General features: G+C 40.7%; 1 protein-coding gene across 49 annotated transcripts in view; it reads right to left on the bottom strand.

Moving 5' to 3' along the window:
- Positions 1-27,996, bottom strand: part of DLG2 (discs large MAGUK scaffold protein 2) — a 1,061,709-nt gene that overhangs the window by 21,016 nt on the left and 1,012,697 nt on the right. For 26 of the 49 annotated variants that reach the window (XM_074572424.1, XM_074572418.1, XM_074572413.1 and 23 more), the window contains 3 exons: positions 27,564-27,639; positions 7,851-7,950; positions 3,808-3,849 (listed from right to left, as the gene is read on the bottom strand). In XM_074572424.1, the coding sequence (XP_074428525.1) occupies positions 3,808-3,849; positions 7,851-7,950; positions 27,564-27,639 (218 nt within the window). Of the gene's footprint in view, positions 1-3,807; positions 3,850-6,913; positions 6,960-7,850; positions 7,951-27,563; positions 27,640-27,996 lie in introns of all 49 variants that reach the window. The other 23 variants (XM_074572429.1, XM_074572419.1, XM_074572432.1 and 20 more) reach the window with 3 other exon arrangements.

The raw sequence follows: 27,996 nt of genomic DNA, 5'->3' as shown, positions 1-27,996 counted from the left end.
ATGTTCTTACAAGCTGGATTTGAAGAAGAAATCAGAACATTTTAAGTTACAGAGCTCAAAATAAACTTTCAATCATGGTTTGATTGGCTGGTTCAGGGATAAGTCAAGGCTGGTTTTATGTAACCCTATCACAAAAGGAACATCTTTCTGCCAGTCCGGGATTTTATATACCACTCTGCAAACTTGTTTTTACTGCTGAGAACAGATGCAAAGAAACTACCATAGTTATAACCTTCACAGTAGCATGGCCAGTGTGATGCAGCAGCAGCTGTGTGGCAGCTCAGCCCCTTTTAGATCAGGCCAGCATCTGTTCCTGGCTCAAAAATACTTTTTAATTTTTTTTAAAAAGGGACAGATTCTACTGTCAAATGTGTTTGTGATTCCCCCTGAGGCTGAGGTAAAGAAAACCCCCCCGTAGGCTCCAGCTCTTTTGCTCATTACAAACCCAGAAATGAGGTTCCCTATGTGTAACAGCCTTGCTGCTAAGAAGTGGTCAAAGAATTTTCTCTTGAGACCACATAGAAGGACTTTCAATTATATCATTATTTTGAAATAAAAAGTAATTGACTTCTGTTAAGAAGTTGATTCTTTAATCCCCAAGCCCAAGATGTGAGCAATACTTCAACCCAATACTCACATTTTTAAGCAATATATTTTTTTTAAATCCATATGAATGCATCAGAATATCTCCCAGAAAAAGCCCAGTCAATCTGTAACCCCTCTATTGATGACTGTCCAGGGCACAACCTGGACAGTTCTCAGGAGCCTTCAACATCACTTTGTGTAGTTGTACCCCTGGTTTGGAATGGTTCTAGGAATGATCAAGTAATACAGGTTTCAACACTAGCTACTTTTCACTAAAAGCTCATCATGAGAAGCAAAAGTTAGAGAAACGTGTTAAAGCAATTGCCAGAGATCCCCTAGAAAAAATGCAGAACCCCTCACTCTGGACTCCAACTGGCCTGATTTTAGGGACAAATATGAACATTTGCAGGAGAACACATGGCACTTGCCAGTTGTTTCTTACCCACAGACTTTTATTTTGTGCTGGCCAAGGTGTGAATTGCTGATTTCATAGAATCATAGAATCATTTAGGTTGGATAGACACTTAAGATCATTGAGACCAACTGTAAACCTAGCTGCCAAGTCCACAACTAAACCATGTCCCTCAGCACCACATCTACAGGTCTTTTGAATACCTCCAGGGATGGTGACTCCACCACTGCCCTGGGCAGCCTCTTCCAATGCTTGACAACCCTTTCACTGAAGAAATTTTTCCTAATATCCATTGTAAACCTCCCCTGGTGCAACTTGAGGCCGTTTCCTCTTGTCCCATCACCTGTTACCTGGGAGAAGAGCCTGACCCCCACCTCTCTGCCCCCTCCTTTCAGGGAGCTGCAGAGAGCGAGAAGGTCTCCCCTCAGCCTCCTCTTCTCCAGGCTGAACACCCCCAGCTCCCTCAGCCGCTCCTCACCAGACTTGTGCTCCAGACCCCTCACCAGCTCCGTCGCCCTTCTCTGGACACGCTCCAGCTCCTCAATGTATTTCTTGTATTAATGGGCCCAAAACTGGACACAGCCCTCGAGGTGGGGCCTCACCAGTGCCCAGGGCAGGGGGACGGTCACTGCCTTAGTCCTGCTGGCCACACTGTTCCTGATACAGGCCAGGATGCTGTTGGCCATCTTGGCCACCTGGGCACACTGCTGGCTCATATTCAGCTGGCTGTCCATGAACACCCCCAGGTCCTTTTCCCCCAGGGATCTTTCCAGCCACTCCTCCCCAGTTTCCTACAATTCAGAAAGCAGTGGGGCAGGCAACCCCTTTTTTTCCTGCTCGTTTGCTGGGGAAACAGAAGAGAAAAGGAGCACTGGGACATGGTCACAACCCCATGCAAAACCCTTGAGCTCTCCAGTAGTGTTTTATTTGCTCCTCATGAATTTTTCAGCTTCATTTTTTTTCCTCCTCTTAGTGTGCCCCATTTTACCAGTGCACAGACTGAGGACTAGACGAGTTTGCAAGTCAACACACGCGGTGCCCTGGTAAAACAAGTTGTAGTGCTTCACCTTGAACGCACAAATTCTCCTTGAAGTAGCACTACACCACACTGAAGAACAGCTTTGCAATATGGCTGGCTCCAAATGGAGTTCAAAACAAACTTGGGTTTATGGCAGTGACTGATGTTGGGCCCCATTTTCGGCTACCCAGATGCAAACAAGAAGAGCAGAAATAATAACTGCATGCTGTCTTATTCTACCAGGAATGAGCTTTACTCCAAGCACCTATTATTTTTTTTTTCCTTTCATTAGAAATAAATAAATTAGGATATTGAGGAATACGTCTTTAGGAAATATTCACAGACTAGGTCTGATAATTACTCTTCCCACATGAGTTATATTGATAGGCCTTTTAGTGTCCTCTCTCATCAGTCCCAGAAGGTTAGAAATGCAGTGAAATAATACAACTTCCTCATGACAGGCCTCATCTCTTTTATCTCTGTGCCCTCACAATTTGTTGACTGCTCTCTCTGACCACCCGGAGCAGACCTGAAAACTTCTGAAAATTTAACCTACTGACTCATTCCTGATTGCAAAGTCGCTCTTAGGGAAGAGCATCTTATATTTCAAACATAAAATCCTTCTCCTCCTCCTCAGCAGAGGACACATTAAAAATAAAGTGGTTGAGAACTGGATCTTGGCAGTTCAAGAGCGCCTACTGTTTTCTTGTGACTCTGGCAATTGCTTTCCAAGGAAACCTTTGCAATACAAGAGAATACAAACAAATTTGCCATTTCTGAATTGCATAAGATTAGCTGTTTTACTGAGAAAAAACAGTGTTTATTAACAGAGCTCAACTGCTAGGCACTATATCAAGGCTAGTAAATATGACGTATGATACCAATGATTACCTGAATGTATGTGGGTGCTTAGCACAAGTGCTGAGTGACTGGTGGAAAACTTGATTTGCTAAGCAAATGGCTTGAAAAAATTAAAGAACTGGGTGATTTAGTAAGCAATCTGTCATTTTAATTACCTTTTTTTACATTTCCAGGCATTTATTTAATGCTTTATTTTTTTACTTTTCAACACTTCCAGAAAAAAAAAGTTATATTGGTAAAATTCTGGGGTATTACTAATAGTTACCTAGAACATACGATCTGCCTCTTGGCTATATGACCGGACGGAGTCTGTAATTCCAACCAGATGAGGTTGTAGGGTTGGGACCTCTGCTTATAGGGAATCTGTGACATTCAGTGGCAGTGCCTAAGGGGTGAACGTCTATCTTACCTTTTTTGGAAGACTTCAATATGCATTAGGAAATCTGTACTGCCAAAATGACGGGCTCAACACAGTTTTGGGGACTATTTCTTAGTCCTTCATGCAGGCATGCAGAAATGCAAGTAAAAATCGTGGTCTTGTTAAGAGGATGCTTTTTGCATGTTTGACTACAGCTATGGAGTAATTTTACTCTTAAAAGATCATCAACAAGCTACTCTCTCCCTGCTGAAATAAACTTCTTGTCACTAAACCAAATAATCCCGACTTTCGCAGGTTATGCACAGCCAGGTTTGGTTTTATGTCCCAGAATACATCCCAAATAACAACCTTCCTCCCTTCTCTTATAAAGGTTGACAGTTTTCTTTTACAGCTTTGTACTCAAGATGTGCTCGTAAATTTGAATTCCAAGCCATTTGCTCCAACCGTCTTTTTAACATTAACAAAAGAGCAGCAAGGAGAGAAACAAAATAAAAGAAACAAACAGAACAAGCAATGCAAAGTAAAAGGACTCTAATGAAAGCAGTAACTTACTGTAGCTACTTTCACTATCGCTGGCATTAGAAGAAACATGTTCTGCAAGAACAGTACAGCAAATTAAAGAACATAACCAAGCACCACAGAGCTGCAGAAACTTAAAAGAACTGCCACAGTCATGCAAAGGTAGTTGTGCAGAGAGGAAATAAAAACTATGCAGTGACATCACCTGAAAACTCTCAGATAATTTACACAGGTAAAATGAAAGCTTTCTCTCTTGTGGCATTTCAGAAAGACAATATATGTATTATTAGCTAGTGACACGTGTCATGGCAGAGCCATGTCATTTCTTGATGAGACAATGACATTTCAGACATCCTAATTTCAAAGTATATTCTGGTTCACTTGCATCTCACTGGACGTCTTGAGTAATTTCATGAAACCTGAGCTCATATTATTCTGCACTATCACTAACGGGCATCGTTAATGCATTGGAACTATTCCTGCTAAACTTCTAACCTGTGGCCATCTGTATTCACTGCGCACTATCCCAAAGGGTTAACAAATTAACATGAAAATGGTTTTGATACCAAATATTGTAACTGTATCCATTTTACCCTGTCCAAAAAAAAAGACGACAAAACCAATGACAAGACTAAGAAAAAAAAAATATGGAAGAAATCTTTTTCCAGACATTGTCTAACCTAAGGATTTGAGCTAGAACATGAAAACCTTTACCAGACCAGTCTGGATGGGTGACTAGGTTTGCAAGAACTATCATGATGGGTCAGACTTGTGGTTTGGCAAATTTGGTGTCCTATTTCTATCATCATATTATTTAAAGAAAAGTGGAATCTATATCATGTGAAGCTGCTGTTCCCAAACTGTAGTCAGCAGACTGTTTGTGGTCAGTCAGACCTTGGTATATGATCTCCAAGAGGTCTGCAGAACCACATTAAATGGTGGTTTTAATAGTATCTCTGGTAGAAACGCTGATTACCTTGCACCTGAAAGATCATTTGACAGCTGAAACTTTTCGCGGCTCCAGGACATTTAGAAGCCAATGGTATAATGGCTATGGAGTGGGGAGCCAGACTGGGTTAGTAAGAATGAGACACAGTGGTTAAATGGACAATGGGTACAAAGAAGTCACCTCCTGACAAACGCTAGGAGCCAAAATTGGTCCAATATTTGTCATTAAACCAGTGGGTGGATTAGTCTGTGGGTGACTCACAACACTGGCCTGCAACTGCCTCTAAACATTCCCAGTGAAAGAAGGAACTCGTAAAAGCCAAGAACCCCCTGGGATGAACCCAGAGCAGACCATGTATGGGTGTCATGAAGGATGACTAGGGGAACAGTGCCAAGGCCGCCTCTTCTCTGCAAGGTGCTGCGTTTCCCCCAGGCACCAGTCTAATGGCTTTGGGTTCCTAGAGTGGGACTGATGGGGTTACTGGAGTAGCAGAAATGAGAGGGGTTGATACCTGCTAAAAATAGTAATGGAAAACTTTGATCTTGGGCTCAGTAACAAGCTTAAAAAAATTAAACTTACATTTGAAAGAAAACAGTATATTGGCTTTTGGACATTTCGTAGCAAGTTAACAAGAGTTATCTCAAGCTAATATGCTATACAGGACACTGAAGAACTTTATTAAAAAAGAACAAATATCCTTCATAGTAAGAACTGTCATTAAAAAGCATCTCTGAATTGAATATCAATGAAATTTGGATGGGCGGGAATGTCTAGAGGTGTGTCAGTAACCGAAAGCTAGGTGCAATATTAATAGAGAAACTGGAGCCTATATAATACCTCTGTGCTACTTTTCCCTTAGCAATTTGCAGAATTCAGTTATCTCCTTCCAAACGGTTGGATGTTATGGAGATTCGTCTTTGTAAGGACAGAGATATTCATGAGGGTTATCAGATCAGAAGTATTCTACTTCTCTTTAGCCAGGAAGGATCTGCATTTGCTGCTAATGAGCTGCTATGGCACTTTACTTAAAGTAGGAGAATGGTTAAAATTCATGTGGCAGCAACATTTGCTGTCCATCACCGACAAAACTAGTTTTGCGGAACTGTTCTTCTTCGTACAAGAGATGAAGCTTTCATCTTTAAATTGAGAGCTACCGTATGGCTTAAAGTTAAACCATTAAAAAGTCTTTTCAACAAATCAGTCACAAACAGAATAATGTCTAAAATTGTGTTCATGGGTGTGCATTCCTGCAATTAAAAAGCACATACAAAACAGTAGGCGATGCAGTGTTAACATTCACACACATTTTGCCCCAACTGCTTGGCACTTAAGAAAAAGAATAAGAACTGAGGACGAAGCAGCCAAACACATGCAAGTGGCATTTTGTTTAAATTATTTAGCTCTGGATACAGAATATAATGTGGCTATATACATATAGAAATCAGATGCAAATATTTCACTCTATGCAATTTTCCTGGTCTAACTTTCGAGGAAGCAAAATTGTTTCTGGACAATTATCTGAGACATTACGCGTTCTGCAACGCCAGGTCTTGAGACAGGATTGCTGCATCAGAGAAAGAAAGTGATTAAGGTTGCGTGACAGAGAATAGGTTGCTAATGGTGAAATGGGTCCCAAATTAGCTTTGGAGAAGGCATGGTCTTCTCTAGCCTGCAAATGACTTCTTCCATTAATAACAAATACTAATCTAAAATCCAGCAAAGTAACAAACACTCCCATGCAAAAAGCTGAAAATGCAGAAGCAACAGCATAAAATAATTTTCTATTGAGCTCCTCAGGATGTAATCAAGTTAAAATGTTTAACTTTCCCTTTAGATGGAGAGGGAGGGATCGTTGCCGAAAAGAACAGTCTAGGCAGCGAAACGAGTTCTAGGTATGCTACTCTACAGAACTGCCATGATGGGAACAATAACACACTGTCAGAAACAAAAGGTGTTATTACAAAAGAAGTGAAAGTGTCTGCTTGATACACTGTATGTTATTTAATATTGTCATGCAGAACAAAACGATTGAAACATTTTTAATGCATTCACAGCTGGGTAACAAATAAAACTCTATCTTGTGCATGCCAGGAGTGGAGGGTCCTCAGAGAAGGAACAGAAGCCAAAACAAAACAAAACAAAACAAAACAAAAAAAAAAAGATTTACAGTGACCATTCCTGGGAACTTACTCAGAGTCTTTGTTCCATAACCGTCGTCACCTAATCCGGGGATGTCCTGCACGGAAGTCCCCAGAGAGAGCAATGAGAAAGGAAGAACAGCCGCAGAAGAGGAAGGAAGAAGTCAGTGGAGTTGAAATGGATACTACCATGACTGACCATGTTGATTGAGCAATCTGGATCCCTGCTTTTTCTGTCTGAAACAACTTTAAACCCATAGTCTATGGGAGTTGCAGCCAATGAAAGAAGCAGTGACCATGACAAGTGGCTTTTGGAGCTGTGTGGAAGAAGGAACAACCAGAAATAAAGTCCCAGGAATGATCCTCACTGGAAAAATTTAGGAGAGAATTATTAAGAAAAAAAGTGAATATTTGGGCTTGGATCCAGCATATATTTTCAATAATGCTGGTTCTCTGTACAATTTAAGCAAGCAGTAAATGCCCGGGGAGGGACACATTCCAAGATCTGATTTACTTCTTTAAGCTGTTAGCATGAATACTTTATTTAATTGTTAAACATTCAGTGAAGCTGCCCATGGCAATCAATTTGGAGAATAAAAAAGAGATTAGAGCAGACCTTTTAAAAAACTAATAATTTAGTTTAATATTGGGAAAGAAATCACTTTTACTTTGTTTTTGAGCCAGTTCTGATCCAGGAATATTTAATCAGAGGCAAGTTTGGATTTATGATAGGTGCCACAGCAACTTCGAGGAGCCACATTTGCTCTTCCAAAAGTTAAGGTCACTGTTTTATTCTTCTGAAAACGGTGTTTCCAGGGAAGGAAGGACCAGCTGGATCCAAACTGCAGTCACACATTGGTCACAGTAGTAAAACCTCTCCTGCCTGCCTACAACAGATATTTGCCTGGATGTGTGTGATACTGGTATCATGCGTGTCACCCATTTTTTTGTGCTGCTGCATGTGACATCGTCTCCAAGAGGTTACTTACGTTCTGGATCACTTGTTTCCTGCTCACTCTGCTCCTTGCTCTTGTAGAATGGGAATTTTCGTGAAAAGATGAAGTTCTTTTTACGCTTGTCATTGAATGACTGTGAAGGAGAAAAGGCATGGGGCAAAAACAGGGACGTCTAATTGTTGTCACACTCATGCTGACAAAACAACTAGTTTGTAAAAGTGGAGAGAACTGTAGTGACTCAAATCAGCCCAAACCAAGTGGCTGCAAAGAATCAGAGGTGGCTGCGGTGAGGTCTGTGGGTTGAAGGCAAAGCCCCTGGAGACCTGATCGGTTTGATCATGGAGGTCTCAAATCACAACCTTCACTCCTTTATGTGGAAACTGTTGTGTTTGGCTTGTTCAGATAAAGGGCTACAGATGGCTCAGCATGCTTTGAGATCAAGCCACTCATCTTTAATCGCAGCGGACTGTGCACAGAATTAATTAATGGGCTGAAAAAGAACAGGCTGTAAAAAGGAAAGTGGAAGCCTTTGATTTACTTGTAGTAGGTATGTGAATTCAGCCCTGTGCCAATTAAAATAAAATATTTTTTTCTGGTAACTGCTGCTGTTTTCATAGTGTCTTATTTGGCCTCTCAATCGACAAGTTCTGAAGTGTGTTTTTATGCTTTTTTGGGACATAATTTAAAAAAAAATAATTCATAGAAACATAGAATCATAGAATCATAGAATCTTCATGGTTGGAAAGGACCTTTGAGATCATCAAGTCCAACCATACACACACCAAAAAAATCCCCCCTACAATCTCTGCCACTAGAGCATGCCCTGAAGTGCCAAATCTAGACATTTTTTAAACACCTCTAGGGATGGTGACTCAACCACCTCCCTGGGCAGGCTGTCCCAGTGCCTGGAATTGTTTTATTTTATACATGTATATTTACTCATTAGGTTCCTCTGGATATGCTTTTAATTTTATGTGATTTAGAGATGGAATTCTGCTGATAAGCAGTATTTCATTACAAGTTGAGCAACATATATTGCTTTAATTCTTCAAGTGGATAATTAACATGGAAGAAATTGGGTTTTTTACATGATAAAACCTTTGACGTTATAGAGACGCAAGGGTTCATGGCACTGCACTATGTAAAAGCAGGATATGCCTACTTGAGACATCTGTTTCAGATACTAAATGAGGAATTAGTGTCCCTATACAGTCAACTAGAGAAGGTGGCAGTTCCAGAGGGCACCTATGAAGCTGCAGATAGTGTTTATCTGAAGTGATCTGTGCTGTCCATCAGATAATGTCCTACGCTCTTTCCTATATTGAATATATGCAATGCCCAGACACACAACTTTGCGAGTAATCGCCTCCAAGAGTGCAGAGACCTTCTTAACTCATTTAAAGGACCGATATCTCATGCGTTTGTTATTGCTCAAATGAAATATAACCAGTATTTGGCTCCAATTCTGAAATGGAATAGATTTAGAGTTTCAGAACATAATTAATTTTCTTACATTTTGGAAGCACAGCACAAAATGTGGTTTAGAATACGTATTTCTGAAAGATGTGGTTAGGTACTGAAAATCTCTATTAAAATAGTTGTCTACTTGTGTCACGAAAGTTTCATGCCACTTTTACATTTCAAGCATATTTAAAGTTCAGTAACTGAAAACAAAGGAAAAAAAAAATGCACATAAATGATCCATGAAAATCACCGAGTATGTAAACATTCAACGTGAACTTAATGTGGAGGTCATGCACAAATAATCCAGACAGCATGCAATTTCAAAACAAAGCAAATATGAAAGAAAGCTAGAGGAAAAAAATAATGCACATGAAGGATTAAAGTAAAGTAATCTGTGGATGAAAAGAGGACTGACATGCACATTACATCACGTTAATGACCTAAAGGATATAATTAAATTAAAATGTGTTTTCTGTGACCTTTTCTTTTACTTTTTCCAAAGAAAAGAATGTAGCATGTTAACATTTCCCATTGTGAAAATGTTGTTTGTCATGATTCATCTGAATTTGACACAGTAATACTACAGGCATTACACTTTAAAAGGGAAAAATAGATATATATACAATAGCACCTCAAAAAACAAAGAGGTTTTAAAATGACAATCACTTCATTACCAAATGCCATTTCACTTTGGAATTAAAGAGAATGTTTTCAAATTGATAAATAAATATGCTGTGTTTCACAGAGATTATACCATAAATAACACTTATAAGTATTCTTTTTCAATCTTTTCCCCAACAGTCCAGAGCAGAAACTTCAGAAAGCCCATTTTCACCAGAGAAGCATATATTTTTTTTCAAGCTTATGCATGATCTAACAGTATATTCCAAATTAGACTAGATATACTAGTCTATTATATCTATATCTATAGATATAATAGATATACTATAGTGTTATATAAACTTTCTCTCCTTTTGCAATTTCAAGTAGTGGGTTGCCCTTTTAATATTTAATATTGTTCCCCTTCAATTTGGACAATCAAAGTCCGACAACTCATAGCAGGTGACTATTATGGCCAACTGTGTCACTGCATTTACAGCAGTAAAAAACCTTGTTCCTAAAATAAAGCTGACTCTTAGTTTATTAATATCCATAAGCAAATATTTTTGTGCATGTGTTAACGCTTCTATAGATTAATCAATGTGTATATTCATGTTACTGCCCGTATATACTATCACAGTGTAGTAGTAGGGTTTATATCTAAAATAGCAAAAAACTGCAAAATATTACAAAACACTAAAATGGGTCTGATCCTGCAAACTTATAGAAATAATTGGTCCTTGGTATCAACTGAACGGGCTTACCAAGTATATATTTTCTTGTGCATGTTTCTTCACAAGAGACCAAGGACAGGAGCCTTGATTTTGGTTTTGTATCCAATATAAATGTGATTAAAATCAGGCTGGTGGTCTCCACCTTAAGGATATGAAATCCTGCAGACACCCAGCAAAATGCTTCTTACAGATGCCATGATACATATCTCTAATGTACAGAGATAAGGGGGTTGGCAAAGAGAGGTCAGGGAGACTCATACAGAATAAAATCAGGTTTTTACTGGACAAACCGTGTTAATTCCGTATTTTGTTTTCTTGGTGGAGGAGCAGAGACCAACACTGAAAACATATGTTCTTTTTAAGAAAGGATCATGCACGTGAGGAACGGTGGTAGGGTTAAACTGCAAAATTCAGATGTATGCTTTTGAGAGGATTTACTTCTAAGAATGGAAATTTTGAGACCTGTCAAATATTCTGGATCCAGTTTGCACAGGGGCTCCCAAAGCGACCAGAGGGCTGTGGGAGAGCCGTAGGATAAATGAGAGAAGTCTTTGCCTACATCTCTCAGCCCCATGCAAAAGCTGCATGCAACGGGAATTGAAATTGTGATGATATCAAGCTCAGGCTTGGTTCAACAGTATTTACGCAGGCAGAGTTTCTGGAAGTCAGTGAAAAAGTGCCTGAAAATGGATTTCTGTATAAGTCGCAATTTCTTTGCCATTAATATCGTAAAATCCTGTAATGGCAAATGACTCGGGCATTTCAGTTGCCGTGAAAAACCTGTACAGTAGATTACTTGTATACCTCACTGCCATCAGTCCGCACAGACTACCACTAACCTAGGAACTGGCATTAGTAGGCACTTTATATAGACAAGCGCCTGAGACTAAAAAGCAAATGGAATGTTCAAGCAGTGTTTGACAACTGAACAGTGGGGTCATTCTTCACAATGTTTGAACTGTGATGCAAAAAAGAGTCTTTTCTCAGGGAAAAAAAAAGGGGAGAAAACCTTTCACTCATGTCCTGGCTCAAGTTCTTGTTTGATACTACTTAGGCATAGACCGTGTTTTGGAAAAGCCAGAAGAAAACTGTGATGCGCACTCTTGCTTGGCCCAGTATCCCCAGATGTCCCCAGTTATGCAAGTCTGGCTTACACACACCGACCTTCCCTGGTTGTGACAGACATTAAGACACTGCGTGTTTCTCATCCGGAAGATCTCCCTTTGGTACTTTTTTTGTGTCAACGTCACTTTTGTATTCTAAATGCTTCTCCCCGGGTGCAGCGGCTGCATATACGTTACTCGTCAGCTAATAGGATAGTGGTTATTTAAAGGAAATTTTCAGGGAACTTTGAATAAACTATCCAATTTCAAAATTTGCTTTAGAGTGGTAAACATCACAAAGAATAGTAATTTGATAGTTGTACCATGCTGCAGTTATATGGCAAGTATATCATCGTTTACTTTGAGCTTCTTCCCATTTTTTTTTTCAGTTGTTGATCCAGCCCACGCTCTGTAGTGTAAATGTGCTCTTGATAGAGGTTGTCCTCTTTATGCTTTGCAGAAGAGCCTAATATGTTGGGAAAAGATTTCTTTGGATGCTCTAAAAGCTCTAAAAGCAACTGTATCTTCTAAGAGCCATTCAACTCCCAAATACGTTGGGAATCCTTTATTTTGCTATTTAATTCAACCAGTGCTAATCCTCGGTCACGAGGGGATCACCTGAGAAAAAGCTGTTCCAGAGCACTGGCTGTGAAATTCTTTTATACAGGGTGTAGATGAACTTCATTTACCACCTATTTTTAGGCAAGTTTGAGCTAAGCTTTAGCCTAGTTTTTGTGTTTCGTGATTATCCGTATCAGTCTTGGTTTGAGATCGGTTTAGCAATGCATATGAGTTCATTCATTTTGCTGGTTCTCATCTGCCATGTTTTTGTTGTTTTGTTTGTTTGTTTGTTTGTTTTTTTAATTCTTTTCCTTTAATACCTGTTTTTGGCCTAACTTCAATGAAAATCCCTCACTTGTACAGCATTCTACAAAAACGTACAAAATTTATCAGCAACATTATGTCCCTGCAATCCTTTTCTCTATATTTAATTCATGATTTTGTACTAGGAACATTCTTTTACTCTGCTTGAATGCAGACTGTAATAAATGTTTGGGCACTCAAACGCTGTTAAATCTCTGTATGTTAAATGTCTCCCATCATACTGAAAAGTCGTACTGATACCAGAAGGAAAATTTGGGACCATAACAGATACTCAGTGTCATTTCTCCTTTCAAACATACACATCACCTGCCTGCTTTTATGGTGGGTTTTTTCACTTAGCAATTCAAAATGCATGATGAATATGAAATCTCCAAATCCAGCTTTTGAAGACAATCCTGTTTTAGTACACTTGCTTTATGAAAAAAGTGGTTTTGCAGTTAGCATGGCAGCACGCTCTGGGGGATGTGGGTCAAACCGTGTTTTGGGATCATCTGCCTCATTGTTCCATCAGCAATACTGGGACCGCAGCAGTGCCCTCCTTACAGGCACTTTGTGGGGGACCAGGTCAACAGTGGGACCTGGTGGATATGATCACCAAGGCCATGGGAGTGTCTTTTATTAAGATAATGCAGTATACTGAGGTTAAGTGACTTGACCAAGCCTAGAAGAAAGCCAACGTTACCGAGTCATTCTTGCTTTCCTGGTGTAACCACAAACTTGGCCATGGACTGGATTCACACACACAGAAAGCTCTTAATGGTGTCCCTTCAGACTTGCAGAAGCTGGTGGTGGTGACAACTGTAAGCCTGGTTGTATAGTCACCACGTGGTATATTCCTTAAGACATATATCTTTCATTCACAGTCTGACCACACAGTTATATGGCAAAAAACACGTGCCAACTTCTCTATGTCTGTTTACGAAATTCAGGGAGAAGGATGTCCTTATTCTGTTAAGTTCAACCTTACATTTTCCTAGACACTGCAAGTATTTGGAGTGGGTGGGGAAAGAAAGCCTGGGCTATATTCATTCCTTATTGAATTTTTGCAGCATGATCTGTTGTGATAAGTGAGAACAAACTTTGGGTGAGAAGAAGCTCAGATGAAGATAACTCTGCTTGCTTAGTTTTCCCATGAGGCTGCAGGGAGATTTGGGTCTTGGAAATCCAAACTGAAAAAGTACAAGCCTGATTAAAAACTCCACGCCGCCTAGCTTCTACAGGCAAGGGTAGTGCTGTTTAGTATTCATAAATCTGAAATTTTACTAATCTTTTTTCAAGACTGACTTAATGCCACTTGTCAGCCAGCAACTCAATTTTAATTCCTAACAAAACAACAGTTAAAACACAACCCAAACTACCAGGGGAACAGACAGACTAATAGACTTTCAAGAAAGCACGTAAAAGCAGTATTTCCAATTCTGCAAACATGCCTTTAACTTGGTGCAAGGTGCGAATCACATTAAAAAGGGAGTATTCGTCTGTGCTAATTTACATTGCTTCATTGTCGGCAGGATTGAAATGCCGATGTAAAAACCTTGCGTACGTGACAGCCAAGGTCATTTACAAGTACCTGAAGGTTGTACACAAAGAGGGGGGGAAGGATTTGTTCAAGCAGCAACACTGAAATTAATCGTGTGAAAATAAGAAAGGGCAAAGCTCCTTGGCAGTGAAATCAATTTGGATGTAGAATAATCTGCCCTGAGGGAAGTGGAAAAGACTAGATCATTTTTCACATTTAAAACAAATCTGCTAATCTTAAGTACTATGGGGAATAACACTGCAGGGTTGGGAGAGAAGGGGGCGGTGAAGGGAAAAGAGCTAAACAGCAAGGCTCTCCCTGCCCCAATGCCTGTGTTTCTGCGACGAGACGGTCACAGATCCAGCATCGCAGGGCTGTGCTGGGCTCCGGCGCGGGCTTTGACCCATCCGGGCTCACTACAGCCATATGGACAGTGGGAAGGTCTTCCTCTCCTTTCTCATGAAAAGAGTACTCGATGTTTGGCAATGTTGTCCCAAATCTTCCTCTACTATCTTATATTTTTTTTTTCCAAAAAGTAACTTTCCCTCTTAGAGCTGGTGCATGCCATCAGCTACTGATCCCGCTGATAAACCTTTGCGCACGTGAACCTGTTGCGGCGTCCTTTGTGCCGCAATGATGATGAAAGAGCCTCAGAGATCAACAACGTCGGTGTGCACTTGGCAAAGTTTTGGGACTGTCTGATCACCTGCCCAGACTAACAGATTTTCCTGCAGTCTGCACTCTAGGACCTTTATAACCTTCACTTTCATTCCTCGGTTTTGATCAGATATTTCCTCCTATGTTTTTCTTAACTCTGATTCCCAGTTGACTGCTGGTGCTGCTTTAGATTTGAAAATGAAAGTGAGGGGTTTGGTCTCCCCTATGCAATCTTTTGAATTACTCTCACTCATAAACAAAGCTGGAGAAGGTATTAGTTATCTGTGCTCATAAAATCCCAACTTGCTCCTTTATCACTATTTTTTCTAGAATCATTTAGTTGTGCAATCGAGTGCTGCGCGCTTCGGTTGTACAAGTGTAAACTACGGCATAAAATGGACCATTGCATAAAAGAGTAAGAGTAAGACCTTTATTGCTCTTATTTTGTGATGTAGTAGTGGAGAAAGATTTACAATACCTACACGCCTTCAAACTGCTCACCGAAAGACTGGAGCAGAGTTATCTTTCGAGTTGCCCTTTTGAGTTAAAGGAAGAGTGTTTGCGTGCACAGGTGACTGGTGTAGGAGGCTGAATTATGGCAAAGATATGGCTCAGGAGACAGTGAATCATACCAGGCTCATGGTTTTAATTTAAAACATTGATTTATTTAGGCCTTACAGCTAAAATTATAAAAAAATAAAGGCATGGGCAAACAAAACCAAAGTCAATCTCTAAGAGACTGGTGTGAGGTTTGTGCAGGAGGTGCAGCTCCTGCGTCTTCCAGTGATGCACCTCACGCTACCAGTCTCACAGATGGGGATATCAAATTAGATGGACTTTGGCTCTGACCCAGGTTGGCAGTTCCTGCGTCCCTATAACCTCCCAAACGTGGCCTGTGAGTCACTGGGCCAATCGACTGAGCTGCTTGAATTTGCGTGAGCCAGAAATAAAGATGTAAAACATAGAGGCTGTATCATCTTGATGAGTGTTAACACTTAACTCCACTCTTCTGGAGCTTTGTGTGAAATCTTACTAGAAGAAAACTTTGTTCTAATTCTTTGACGATATCTATTGCCAATACTATACATTTTTCTTTTCAACCACTTTTTTTTAGACAAAAAGTCTAGTAACTATGGCGTTATCTATACATACATGCAAATTTCCTACCACTTAATTCAGGGCATCAGACAACAGGTTATAAAAATAGCACACACTTGAAGTTAAACTCAGCACAAATTTCTGCTGGAACAGCTTAGAGGAAAGGCAATTAAATCTTAGCCGTAAACTTTGGTATTCTACCTGTGTTAGCAAATTTTCACTGTGTTATATTTAATCTGTGACCAATTTAAACATTACACTGCATATCTTTATGTCAGTGACTCTCTTAAACATTTCTCTTACCTAAGCAGGGATGGCCCAAACTTGTTGTGGGATAGAAAACACCGATACTCCAGTCCCTAACATTACAGCTACCGAAGAAACAATACTGTCTTATAAATAAACTCCACACAATTATCAGGCTGAAGAAACTGGAAAATCTATGAAATACATGTAGTTAAATTGCTTATTAACTGAAGAAATGACTCCACCAGTATTTTCTTTGACCGACAAGCTGCCAATAGGCAGAAATATTTTTCACCGCCTGGATCAAGTTCAACACCGAAGCATTTATTTCTCATGTTTGCTGCTCTATTCCATTCCCCTTACAAGTTGCAGACATTTAGAATTTGTACTTCTCAATTAAATTCAAAATGGCTTTTCCTTTTTTTTTTTTTTTTCTTTAACTGGAAAACAGACCCAAAGATTTTTTACTTTTGTATTTTTTTTAATTTGAAAGAAAAACTTCTACTGGATTTTTAAAAGAAAGCTACAAAAACATATTTCTTTCCTTCAGCTGAGTAAAAGCCTCAGATTTGACTTGACGCTATTTTTCACTATTTCTAGAACTGTTACATTACTTTGAAAAACCAGCTTCCTTAAGGCACGCCAGTTCCCGGCTAGAATCAACACTGCTACTGCGGCATAAATTGAAATGGAATACTCGTTTTCCTTGACTTTCGACTGGGACCTGGGCCCAACAGGCATTATTATTAAATTATAGAATCATAGAATCGTCTAGGCTGGAAGGGACCTTTAAGATCATTGAGTCCAACCATCAGCCTAACTCTGACAAAAACCATCACTAAACCATGTCCCCCAGCACCACGTCTGCCTGTCTTTTAAATACCTCCAGGGATGGCGATTCCACCACTTTCTTGGGCAGCCTGGTCCAATGTTACGTTGTTTGTGGAGTGCCTCAAGACATCCCGGAGCAACAAGGCACTGTACAGTTAAATTTTCCTGGCTATGTGCTATTTTATCAACTGATTTTCACTTGATTACTTCAGCACATGAGTGAACTAGATGCTGATGACAGCAGTATTTTTAATGTACCTTGCAGACACGCTGAACAAAATGTGTTCAGCTCAAGGCGAATGGTCAGGGCAGCCCAATAATATGGGCTCAGGTCAAAACAGATGTCCAGACAGTGTCCACCAGCTCCAGTCACCATGAAACATGAAGACAGGACTGTGGAGGATGTGAAAATGCATGAAAGAGCAAGGGCAGCTGGAGAAATGAAACCCAGCATTTCCTCTGGCATGGGGAGAAGACATCTCCTCCAAGATACTGGCTGCACTGGCAGGAATGATGCTGGGATCTGATTCTTCCATGACACCCAATGGTACCCCCATTTCGAGGTCTTGCAGCCGTTGAAAGAACTTAAATCCAACAGAGAGAAAATGAGACGCAAGACAGCAACAAAGCCAGGTGGAGAAGGGCAATCTATGCCCCCTCGCCACGCTTGGCAGTTTCACAACAAAGCTCTGGAGAGAAGAATGTGCGCTCGCAGCCCAGAAAGCCAACCACATCCTGGGCTGCATCAAAAGAACTGTGGCCAGTAGGATGAGCAAGGTGATTCTGCCCCTCTACTCCGCTCTGGTGAGACCCCACCTGGAGTCCTGCGTCCAGCTCTGGAGTCCTCACCACAAGAAGGACGTGGACCTGTTGGAACGGGTCCAGCGGAGGCCACGAAGATGCTCAGAGGGCTGGAGCCCCTCTGCTGTGGGGACAGGCTGAGAGAGTTGGGGGGGTTCAGCCTGGAGAAGAGAAGGCTCCAGGGAGACCTGATAGCGGCCTTCCAATAGCTAAAGGGGGCCTACAGGAAGGATGGGGAGGGACTCTGGATCAGGGAGTGGTGCAGTAGGACAAGGGGTAATGAATTTAAACTGAAAGAGGGTAGATTTAGATTAGATATTAGGAAGACATTCTTTGCTGTGAGGGTGGTGAGACACTGGAACAGGTTGCCCAGGGAAGTTGTGGATGCTGCTTCCATGGAAATGTTCAAGGCCAGGTTGGACGGGGCTTGGAGCAGCCTGGTCTGGTGGGAGGTGTCCCTGCCCAGGCCAGGGGGGTTGGAACTAGATGATCTTTAAGGTCCCTTCTAACTCAAACCATTCTGTGATTCTATGAGAGTATCTTCAGACCTACTAATGCCCTGTGCCAATAAAAAGTTCTTGTGCAGAAAATATCTCTGCTCAGTAATTTGCTTTTAATAATTTCCACCAGCTTTTTTTGACTTCTTATAAAGACCTATCTATAAGATTGAGTTGGTGAGGAATTGTGCAAGATGATTTCACACTACTTATTTATTCTTGCCATTAATTTCCACCTTATCATAGAGGAGCATTCTTGAATGATTGCTAAAGATAACAACTAAATTCCAATATTGCAGAAACAATTGTTTTGTAAAAGATTTTATGTCAATTAGCAATGGAGATGTAAAACCAGAAATTTTATGACATGAATGATTTCCAAAGGTTATTTTAAGTTGCACACATGAAAAAATGTCCTTATTCTCTGGTTACAGCAAAGCAAATTTCAATCATTCTGAGACGGGGGAGTGTACAGTAAAATACTGATTCACAACTCTTGCAAATAAATGACGTGCGGAATGATTTTCCATAAAAAGCTCAGTTCTGAGTAGAAGGGGGTTTTCTTGTCTGTAATTTTTCCACCTGTAGGTATACAAGCAAAGAAGTTTGGGAGCCTGCACTACCTCCACAGCAACAGCGTAATTTGTGTTACCACCTCAGCAGCTTTACGCTGGGCTGAGCAGAGGGCTTGCCCCTGTGCATTTCTAGATAGCTTTGCCTAACCTAACCTAACCTAACCTAACCGAACCTAACTGAACCTAACCTAACCTAACCTAACCTAACCTAACCTAACCTAACCTAACCTAACCTAACCTACCCAGGCTTTTATATGCTGCACTTGGCAAAGTGGTCATGCAAGAGTATCTCCAGAATACCTGTTACAAGTGGCTAGTTTATTGACTGCAACTACTATCGCAAAGATTATTCCAAAAGAATTGGCTGAGATGTCTATGTTAGGCTTTTAAACTGCACAGTTTGAATAAGGCCCTGGGGTTCTTAAAGTTTAGATTATTGTGCCGAATCAAGATAAAGCAGACAAGGACTGCAAATCCTTGTCGTGCCATAGCCTTGTGAAGCACCGAAGCACCTGTCTCACCCTGTCTTGAAATGGCTGCTATGTTTTTCAGAAGGTGGGCCCAGTTAAGGGTCACAGAAATGGGATCCACGGCATCTAGCTTTAAACAATTACCCCGCAGGTGCCTGGGACAGAGGTAGTGACCCCAGGGTCCCTTTACAGCCAGCGCATGATTCGTCACATCTCTTTTAGACAACAGTGGCAGGTTGGTGCTCTTGACCATGAAGAAAGGAAGGGCTCTTCACTTTGGGACTTTTGCGGTGAAGAAATATTCATTTAGGAGCCAGCAAATTAATTTTAAAAACAACCAGCTAATGTTTTTCAACAGTTACAGAATTGTCCCACCATTGTGTGTAAATATTTTGGCAGGAAGCCATATTTCAGGCTTTCCCATTGTGCTGGTGAAATATTTTTATGACAGGTAAAAGCCAAGCTAGACCATTACAACTCATCTCTGCATGTGCTCCTTAGACATTTTCCAGAAGTTTATAAATAAATGCCTTGTGAAAGCATATTTTAGCTAGGATTTATTATTAATTATTTTTAATCAGTGGGTGTCCGATAATTGTCTGGCACTGAGACAATAAAACATTTTTGTTGTGAGCAAATGGCAATATTGGAGTGTTGCAATGTTGGAGTGTTATTGAAGAGTCATTTTGTTTATACAGCCGAGGCCACACTGTGAACCATTCTGGATGCTAAATGTTACTAGGAATGCTAAAATGTTGTTAGGAATCAGATCATATCAGAGTGGAAATATTCTTTCTTTTTTCTTTTTAGGGCCTGCCTAAACCAAAATTTCACTTCAAATGTCTCTAAGCTGGGGGACTGAATTCATATCCTAGCTTTTTACCTTAGGTCTTTTCTGCTATTTTCAATATGACTAAACCAATATAACAGTCCTTAGCAAAACACAGATACTAGAGCTCAGGTCAACTTCTACTGCATTTAATGGGAAGGCTCTTTGCCTTCAACACATTAGAAACACAATGTGTTGCAAGTAAAAGAGAATACTCAATTCAATCGATATTGCAAGTGGAAGTAGCACCAAAGAATGGAGTAAGATTTTTAAACTAAAATTTAATTGCACAGCAAAGACTGAAATGTTATTTCTACTGGTCAAAATTAGTCAAATTTATTTCTACTGGTCAAATTGGTAGTATAAGCCTTATGTTAAGCCTAACCTTATCTTTTTCAGCCTAATTTTAGCAAATGCTGTGCGAATAGCCATAAGAAAGGCAAGCTAGAAAATTTTGGACCAAACTAAAGCGCTTTGACAGTCACAGAGCAAAGCAAGCAGCAACTCAGTCCTGGTTCTTCATGATCTCGTGTGGGATCACATCGGTGGGACGTGTGTCTGCAGGACAAGTAGGTTCAATAGACTCCCGCAGCCCCTGGTCCTTGCCAGGGCTATGCCTGTGCCCTGCCTTGCCTCTTGCCTGCCCCACCTCACCTTACTGACGGGATTCCTGGCTTGATTTTGGTCCTGACTCATCACTACGGACTTTCTGGGCACCACAGGACTGTGGACCAACCTTGGTTGCTGCCACCAGACTGGCTGTTTGTGCCCTGGGACCGCCCTGGACTGCACCTCTCGTCGTGAGGGTGGTGTCACCCTTGGGTGCCAGTGGAGCAGCCCTCTCCTGCTCCTCCCTGACATCGTCAGTCCTGCATCCAGGTTATTGTCCTCCAGCTGCTGTCCTGGGCAACTGAGAGCTGACTGCAGCTCAATCTACCCTCTTGGACACATCGTCTTTAAAAACAGCAGTAAGTATAGGAATAGAACAACAACATTGCAGCTGCATTATTCACTGGCTGCTGCTTAAAAAATGCAGTAGTGGCAGGCTAGAAAAAATATAAAAGGGCTGGATTATGCAGGCAAGTACACGCAGGCAGATTGCTTCTAGGCACACTGCTCCCAGGCATATGTACCTCCAGTTCCCGAAGATTACAGCTACACAAGTTATCATTTTTCTATGCAATGGCTGGAATACCAGTTGGAGGCCAATTTATAGCTGAGCCGAGCACTTACTCCAATAAGAGTGCTCAGACTTTGGAGAATAACCCACAGCCAGCCATTCCCACTAAATAGCAACAGGAATTAGAAAGACTGGGAGAAAAGAGAAAAGCCAGGCTAGATCAGTAAGGAGGGATAAATCTGGCTGAGACCAAGAATAAAGAATATTTAATTGTGTGTCAGTGCCTACACCACCTTCACTAACCCTCCTCCATATCATCCTTGCGGGTAGGTGCACGCTGCTTAATTTATGTTCAACCTCTCTTCTTCTTCACAAATCACTCCACCTGCGATCCCACACGTTCTGGTGTTTGACACTTCCATTATCTTTTACTCGGTGTCTGTTGCTATTTTCTAATCACCAAAGTTAGAGGGGGGAAAAAAAGGGCAGAGGCCCCTCCATTTCCCTTTTCATACACAGACACGTGGAGAAATACACACCAACGTGTTAGTCAAAATAGTTGGTCAATTCATCAATTAGTAGTCAATTAGTTGGTCAAAATATCAAAATATACTGAATATGTGGAAAACTTTCTGATTATAGACTGCAAAGCGGTTTCTCCCTAAAAGTGGGAGAAAACTTAGAAAACTTAAGCCTAGTAGAGCACTGATGTCAGAAACAATCTTCCATAGGCAGAGAGAGAGAGGACAAACAGTCTAACGCATCTTTATACTTTCTAATTTCTGAGAAGCAGGGATTCAGTTGAGATTGGTGAAGATGAAGACAAATAACCCAGTCTCCACATACACCGATAGAAGAAGAAATAACTGCAGCAGCTCAGCCATTCTTAATGATGAGGAGAGTGAAGCACTGGCGTCGGCTTTTTGGGAGGAATGTGAAATTTCTGTTGTGACAGGTCCTTAAGTAGAGATTAGAAAATTTCCGAGACAGGAGGAAGGTACAGAAGACGCCCTCGGGGCAGGGGTTGGACTCTGACCACCTCATGTTCCCTATGGACCAGTTTTTCTCTGATTTGATGACTAGGGCTGAAAAGCCCACGATTTTCTACAGCATAAATTATTTGGAAATACGTGGGTTGTTGTGTTTTTTTTTTTTGTGTTTTTTTTTCCCCCAAAATACTTAATAAGCTGTCACAATGTGTCCTATGTAGCAAGTCCTGATATTCTGACACTCACTGGATTTTGACATTTGGAGGAGAGGTGCATTGAGTACGCAGAGGGTTTTGTTTACACCACAATACAGAATTTGCTACCTCAGTCAAGTTTAGCTTTCTCCTTTCATGCCTCAGTGCAGCGTTGCTAAAATGACAATAAAACAAGTGGATGACCTTACATTGCAGGCAGGGCTGTGGGATCCGTAAGCAGAATCTGCTCATAAGAAATATTATTAAATGCTATCAAGCTTCCGACTGTCATAATAAATACATTCAGAGGCCTTTGAAGGGGCAGGGTGATGCGATGTAGGTGATCTGACTGGAATATGAAAAGAACTGCGGATGACGAGCTAACTGAACAGGAAAAACCTAATGGATAGCGATGGAGGAATATGGTGTGGGTCATAGCCCAGGACCTGCGCTGCTGACGAGCAGCAGAGCTTCTGGGAGAGATTTGGGAGGGATGGGGCAGTCCCTTTTCTCGGCAGGTACCTCGTCCCCCTTTGGCACCCCTCTGAGCAGCCTCACTAGGGCAGGCATCCATCTGGCAACGCTTCCCAGTAATCACGGACTGAACACCCCCCATGCAGCCTGACACAGGCTTTAAAAATTGAGAGGCATGATATTTATTTCACTGGGAACTGAAATTGGGTATTTGTCCAAGAGACGATGTTCTGGAGTCAGTGTCCGAATAAGGTCTGAAATGAAAAGGCATATGGTATAAAAACCCAGTTCTCTGTATGAAATTAAGTTTTACCTAAACACTGTACTTCATGATAGTGCAACGCTTCTCTGGGAACAGGCAACATCCAGGAATATTAGAAAAAAGGTGAGATGTTGATAAAGGTCTATCCAAGAGCTAGCGTTTCCACTATAAAAATATTTTCAAGAGACAGTCAAGAAAGAGTATATGATCTGACAGGGAGAAAAGCAAAAGAGATGCTATTTCTGTCTCCCAAAAGCCTGGTTGCAATTACAACGGTTGAGAGAAAAGCAGATTACTGGCTTGGCTCTTTTGCCTTTGTAATATTCCCGTCACTGTTTGACAGTATTTCTGATTCAGTAAAAACACTGAAAAGCCTTCAACCAGTGTGGGTTTTAGGACCGGAAAAGGAAAGGCTATTCTTGTTCAGCCCGAACCCTATGGAAGGGGGAATTACCAAGAGTTCAGTAACGCCGCTTCGGCAAACACAGCTAACTAACACGTTCTCCTCCTTTTGGTGCAAAGGTTAACTTCAGAAGATACTTGCCATATGATCTTGAGTTCAACAAAGCACAAACCATACTTTTTAAATAAAGTTTGCGCTCATGTAACAGCTTCCTCCAGCATAAACATCAGACATAAACCTTCGGGCTGTTCTGTTTTCCACTGATTATCCATAGACCAGTGGGCCCTGGAGACTGAGACAGCAAATGCTTATCTTCATTTATCTTTTTTATGTTTGAAACTTTAAGGTGGCCAGTGTCCTGCAAAACCTGCAGTAGCATAGAACATCTGTAGGGAACCAGAGGGGTGGACTGGTTGCTTTGATACTCCAGCCACCTTCAGTAACAATTAGAAAAGCTGGTGGAGGTCATTACTACAATTATATGAATGAGCTTGGTCAACTCAACAGAAACACAGTCTTTTCTTGGTGAAATTAAGCGGTTTCTACCAGTATTTGTGCACTTGTCCTTATTACACAGGTGTTGACATCTCTAACTGGTTTGATATCTTTAAAAATGTTAATAGGACCTAGGATTCTGATGATGTCTCTGAACCCGAACAAATAAGTTTCTTTTGGTCAAAATAAACAGAACGTGAAAGAAAAGTAGCCCTATTGGGTTAAAACAGAGATCCAGTTAGCCCAGTAGCTTTTTCTGAAGTTGTCCAATAACAGATGTTTGAAAGTAGAAGAAAAGTAGAAGAAACATGATCCCTGCCCTTTTATAACCTCTCTCCTTGAAATCAACAATTAGTATGTCCTGAGCCACATGACCAGAGTATTAAAAGTTGTCATCAGATCCATTGCTTGTTAACTTATCTAATTCCTTTTAAACTTATTTATTTTTTATGCAACATCCTGTAATAATGAGCATCAGAATTTAATTATACATTGTACAGAAAGGTACTATCCATTGCCTGATTTGAACTTGAGACCAGAAGGAAGATTTCGCTGGAGCTCCCTAATTGTGTTTCACATTCCCTGGTTTTGTATCTATCCTGATTTTGTAGACTTTTATTTCTCAAGCTATAGATTGCAGGAGTCCAATGAAATGAATGAAAAGTGATTTAAATATTCTAAATCACATTTTTAAAGAATGCTGAATTCATTTTCTAGGTGAGGTAACGCACCCAAGTTTGACTTGGAAAAGAGGAACTTTTGGTCCTTTGAAAAGATTACTCTTTAGCTACCCCTGCTACCAGGTTTGTCAACTATTGCTGTGTGTTCTTAAACAACTTTTTAGAGAGACACAAGAAGCCGATCAGCTACAATATCACACCCTCTGTGATACCTTCTTTGTATCTTATCTCTGGATTTGGGATGAAAAATGAGGCATGAACAGATGAAAATGCACAGGACTTTTAAAACTTGTAGAATAACTAGATGGTTCATATTTTAAAATCAATAGAGAGAAATTATCTCAAAGAAATTTTGGCAATATCTCATAAAACATTTACTATGGCTTATTAGCTCTTAAACATTGCTTCTACAGGGAAAGAAAGGAATTGGGGCCAGCAAGATGCTTCAGGCAAAATCAAAACAGGACAAACTTTTTACCTGTGCAAAAAACCCCAAGCATTCTCTGTATTCAGTTACATTTTGTTAAAAAATGTTTCCATGCACATCTCCTGTCCAAATGTAGAAGTATCACATGAAAAGCTCTTCTAATTTAATCTTTAGAGTAAATTAAGACGGTACCACTTGCCCCCGTGGTCATGAATGTGTGAGGCCAAAGATGCAACAGAGACCATTAAAGCCCATTCCTGTCTGAATTTTAGCTTTCTTTCCAACAGAAGAGTGCTCCCGGCAGACCTGTTGTCTGGACTGAATTTCTTCCAGATATAAAAAGTGAAGCCAGCACTCTTAGGCAGCTCACACCACTTCTTTTCGAACACTGAAAGACTAAATGGAACTGCTCATCCCTAAAATGGACATGCATACATGCGTACTCACACCTCATTTTACGTGTTATTCCTTAATTTAGCAGTGAACCCTTCTTCCCTTTACGCTCTTTCAAACAAAAGCCTACGTTATCTTTCCCCCCAAAGCCTTGAAATTGTGTGATTTTTTTTTTTTTTTTCAGAGAAAAGCAAATTTTAGGAAATACTAACACTGGAAATTGTGCTCCCAAAGGGTACAACGGTCTTGGTCTGTAATTACGCAATTTCCTAAACACTGAAACAAACATCGGTATGAGTGGATGGAAGATTAATGTGACACTGATGACAAAAATGGAAAAACAATTTGGGGAATCAAGAGGTAATTAAATTCTTGACAGACTCACTTGAATGAGGACCGTTAGTAATATGAATGAATTATTCCCCTGAGGCTTCGATACATACAGGAAATAGACATTTAACAAGTGATTTCATTGGCAATACAAAGCTTATTATCTCCCAAAATAAACGGCAACATTAATTTACAGAGTTGCAGAGCGTGGTCATTTCAAACTAAAAAATGGTGTTTTGACTCCTGAAGAAATGCAATGAGATGAAGAAGTCCTTTCACAGTGCAGTTTGTTATATATTTTATACCAAGTTATCTGCGTGTACAAATAATGGGCAGAGGCTGAACTCTGATTCCAAGTACCTTATAAATCTGGAAAACTGGTTTCAGCCAGTGCAATTATTCTGCATTTGCATTGAACTCAGGAACTGTTTTACAGAGCAGTAACAGGGAAGTATTTGCAAGTCTGAAATATTATTTTGCTGACAGGTAGAGGCTTAGGACCCACTGCGCCGAGAACGGCATGTTCATAGCAAGAGGAACTTCTTACCCAGCTAACCTGTTTAAGTGAAAAACCAGAATAAACTGGGGTAAAGGAAGAATTATTGTTACCATTACAAAGGGAAGTGAAGCAGGAAGAGATTAAGAATGAGAATTTCAAACTAGGCAGAGGATCACAGGAACAGCAGGTCTGGAATGGACCTGCTGAACCACTTGGTTTTGTCCCTTGCTAGCACCTACCTACGACTGTGTCCTCTCGCCACCTGGTTTTGGCCCCGTCCTGCGTTTTCTGCAGCCAAACAGGACTTCTTTGCTGATGGTTTCTGAAGCTCTGTCTCTCGGTTTGCTCGCAGAAGCCCTCAGTTTAAATGAATCTCAGGTATGCCAACTGGACTATTTTCAAAAATAACGTAATGCAAATGTAATGTCAAGGATTCACTACTGCTGCAAACGCAAGCTATGCTTCAGCAGAAAAATACACCTCAACAGCCAGGACTGTGGGGATTTCTCATGCTATAACTCTTGCCAGCCAGACGGCAACGTAGAGGCTATTAGACATGGGGCCAGTGAGAACTGTTGAGTGTTGGGCGCAACAAAGTGATGCTGCAGAGCGGTAACAGCGGGAAGGTTGTTTGGTCCAGATAGCGCTGGTGGAAGGGAACTTGCGTGTTTTGTGTTGGCTGGTCCATTGCGCCTGCTGTGGAACACACCTGTGCTCAATGTCTGTCACAACGGTCGGAGCAGAACATCCCAAACCTAAATTTTGCAGCCAGGATTCTTTAACATTCAATCTTTTGTTTGAGATTTAATGGCTTTTGAAGCCAGGGAATTCTCACTTCTTGTCCTATTTCATTAAACAATTATCTGCATTGTTTCTTAACATCTTTTCTTCTCTATCCATCATTTAATTACAATGGCAGCTATCACAGAATGCTCTTTATTTTCTTAGTATCTTCCAATTAGGATGCTCTGTCAGTCAGTATTATTATAAAAAGAATATTTAATTATTTAGAAGATTATATCATACTATACTCCTGTCTATTTTTCACTATACTCCAGGTCTTGGTTGCAACAATCTAAACATTCCTTATGTTGCTAAAATTTTCTCTACTCTGAAACACATAAAACAATTCCACAAAGTGCAATTTCAAAAGGTTTCGCTATTTACGTACCCCTTTTGCATCAATTACACCAGGTTTCGCGTTGAACTTCACCGTCTTCAAACGTGCACGCTCCTTCCTTTCAACTCTGGGGAAAACACAAAGAATCACACGTTGATGATAGCAGCGTTTGGTACGATGTGTTTGATATCTGATCTCCCAAGACCACGGGCGGCTTACTATGCATAAAGTAAGCATTTAAAGCACATTTTATAAATTGGAAAGAGAGCGATGTCGGGTGACTTCCTCAGCCGAGCGGCAATTTTCTGGCAAACACAGGACTGGATCTGAGGAGCTTTGGCTGTCCTACACCGGCAGAACAGCACTCCCTGTTACTATATATTGCGATATTCAAGTGCAGAGAAATTTTCTTGAGGCTTTGATTACTTCAAACTACAGAGTGTTGCCCAAAAGAGCGTTTCTGAGGAAATGCACAAATGCTCAG

Source organism: Larus michahellis, chromosome 1 (assembly GCF_964199755.1).
Source record: "Larus michahellis chromosome 1, bLarMic1.1, whole genome shotgun sequence".
NCBI lineage: Eukaryota > Metazoa > Chordata > Aves > Charadriiformes > Laridae > Larus > Larus michahellis.
The sequence above is the reverse complement of the archived record's forward strand: the minus strand, read 5'-3'. Positions and strand labels throughout refer to the sequence as shown.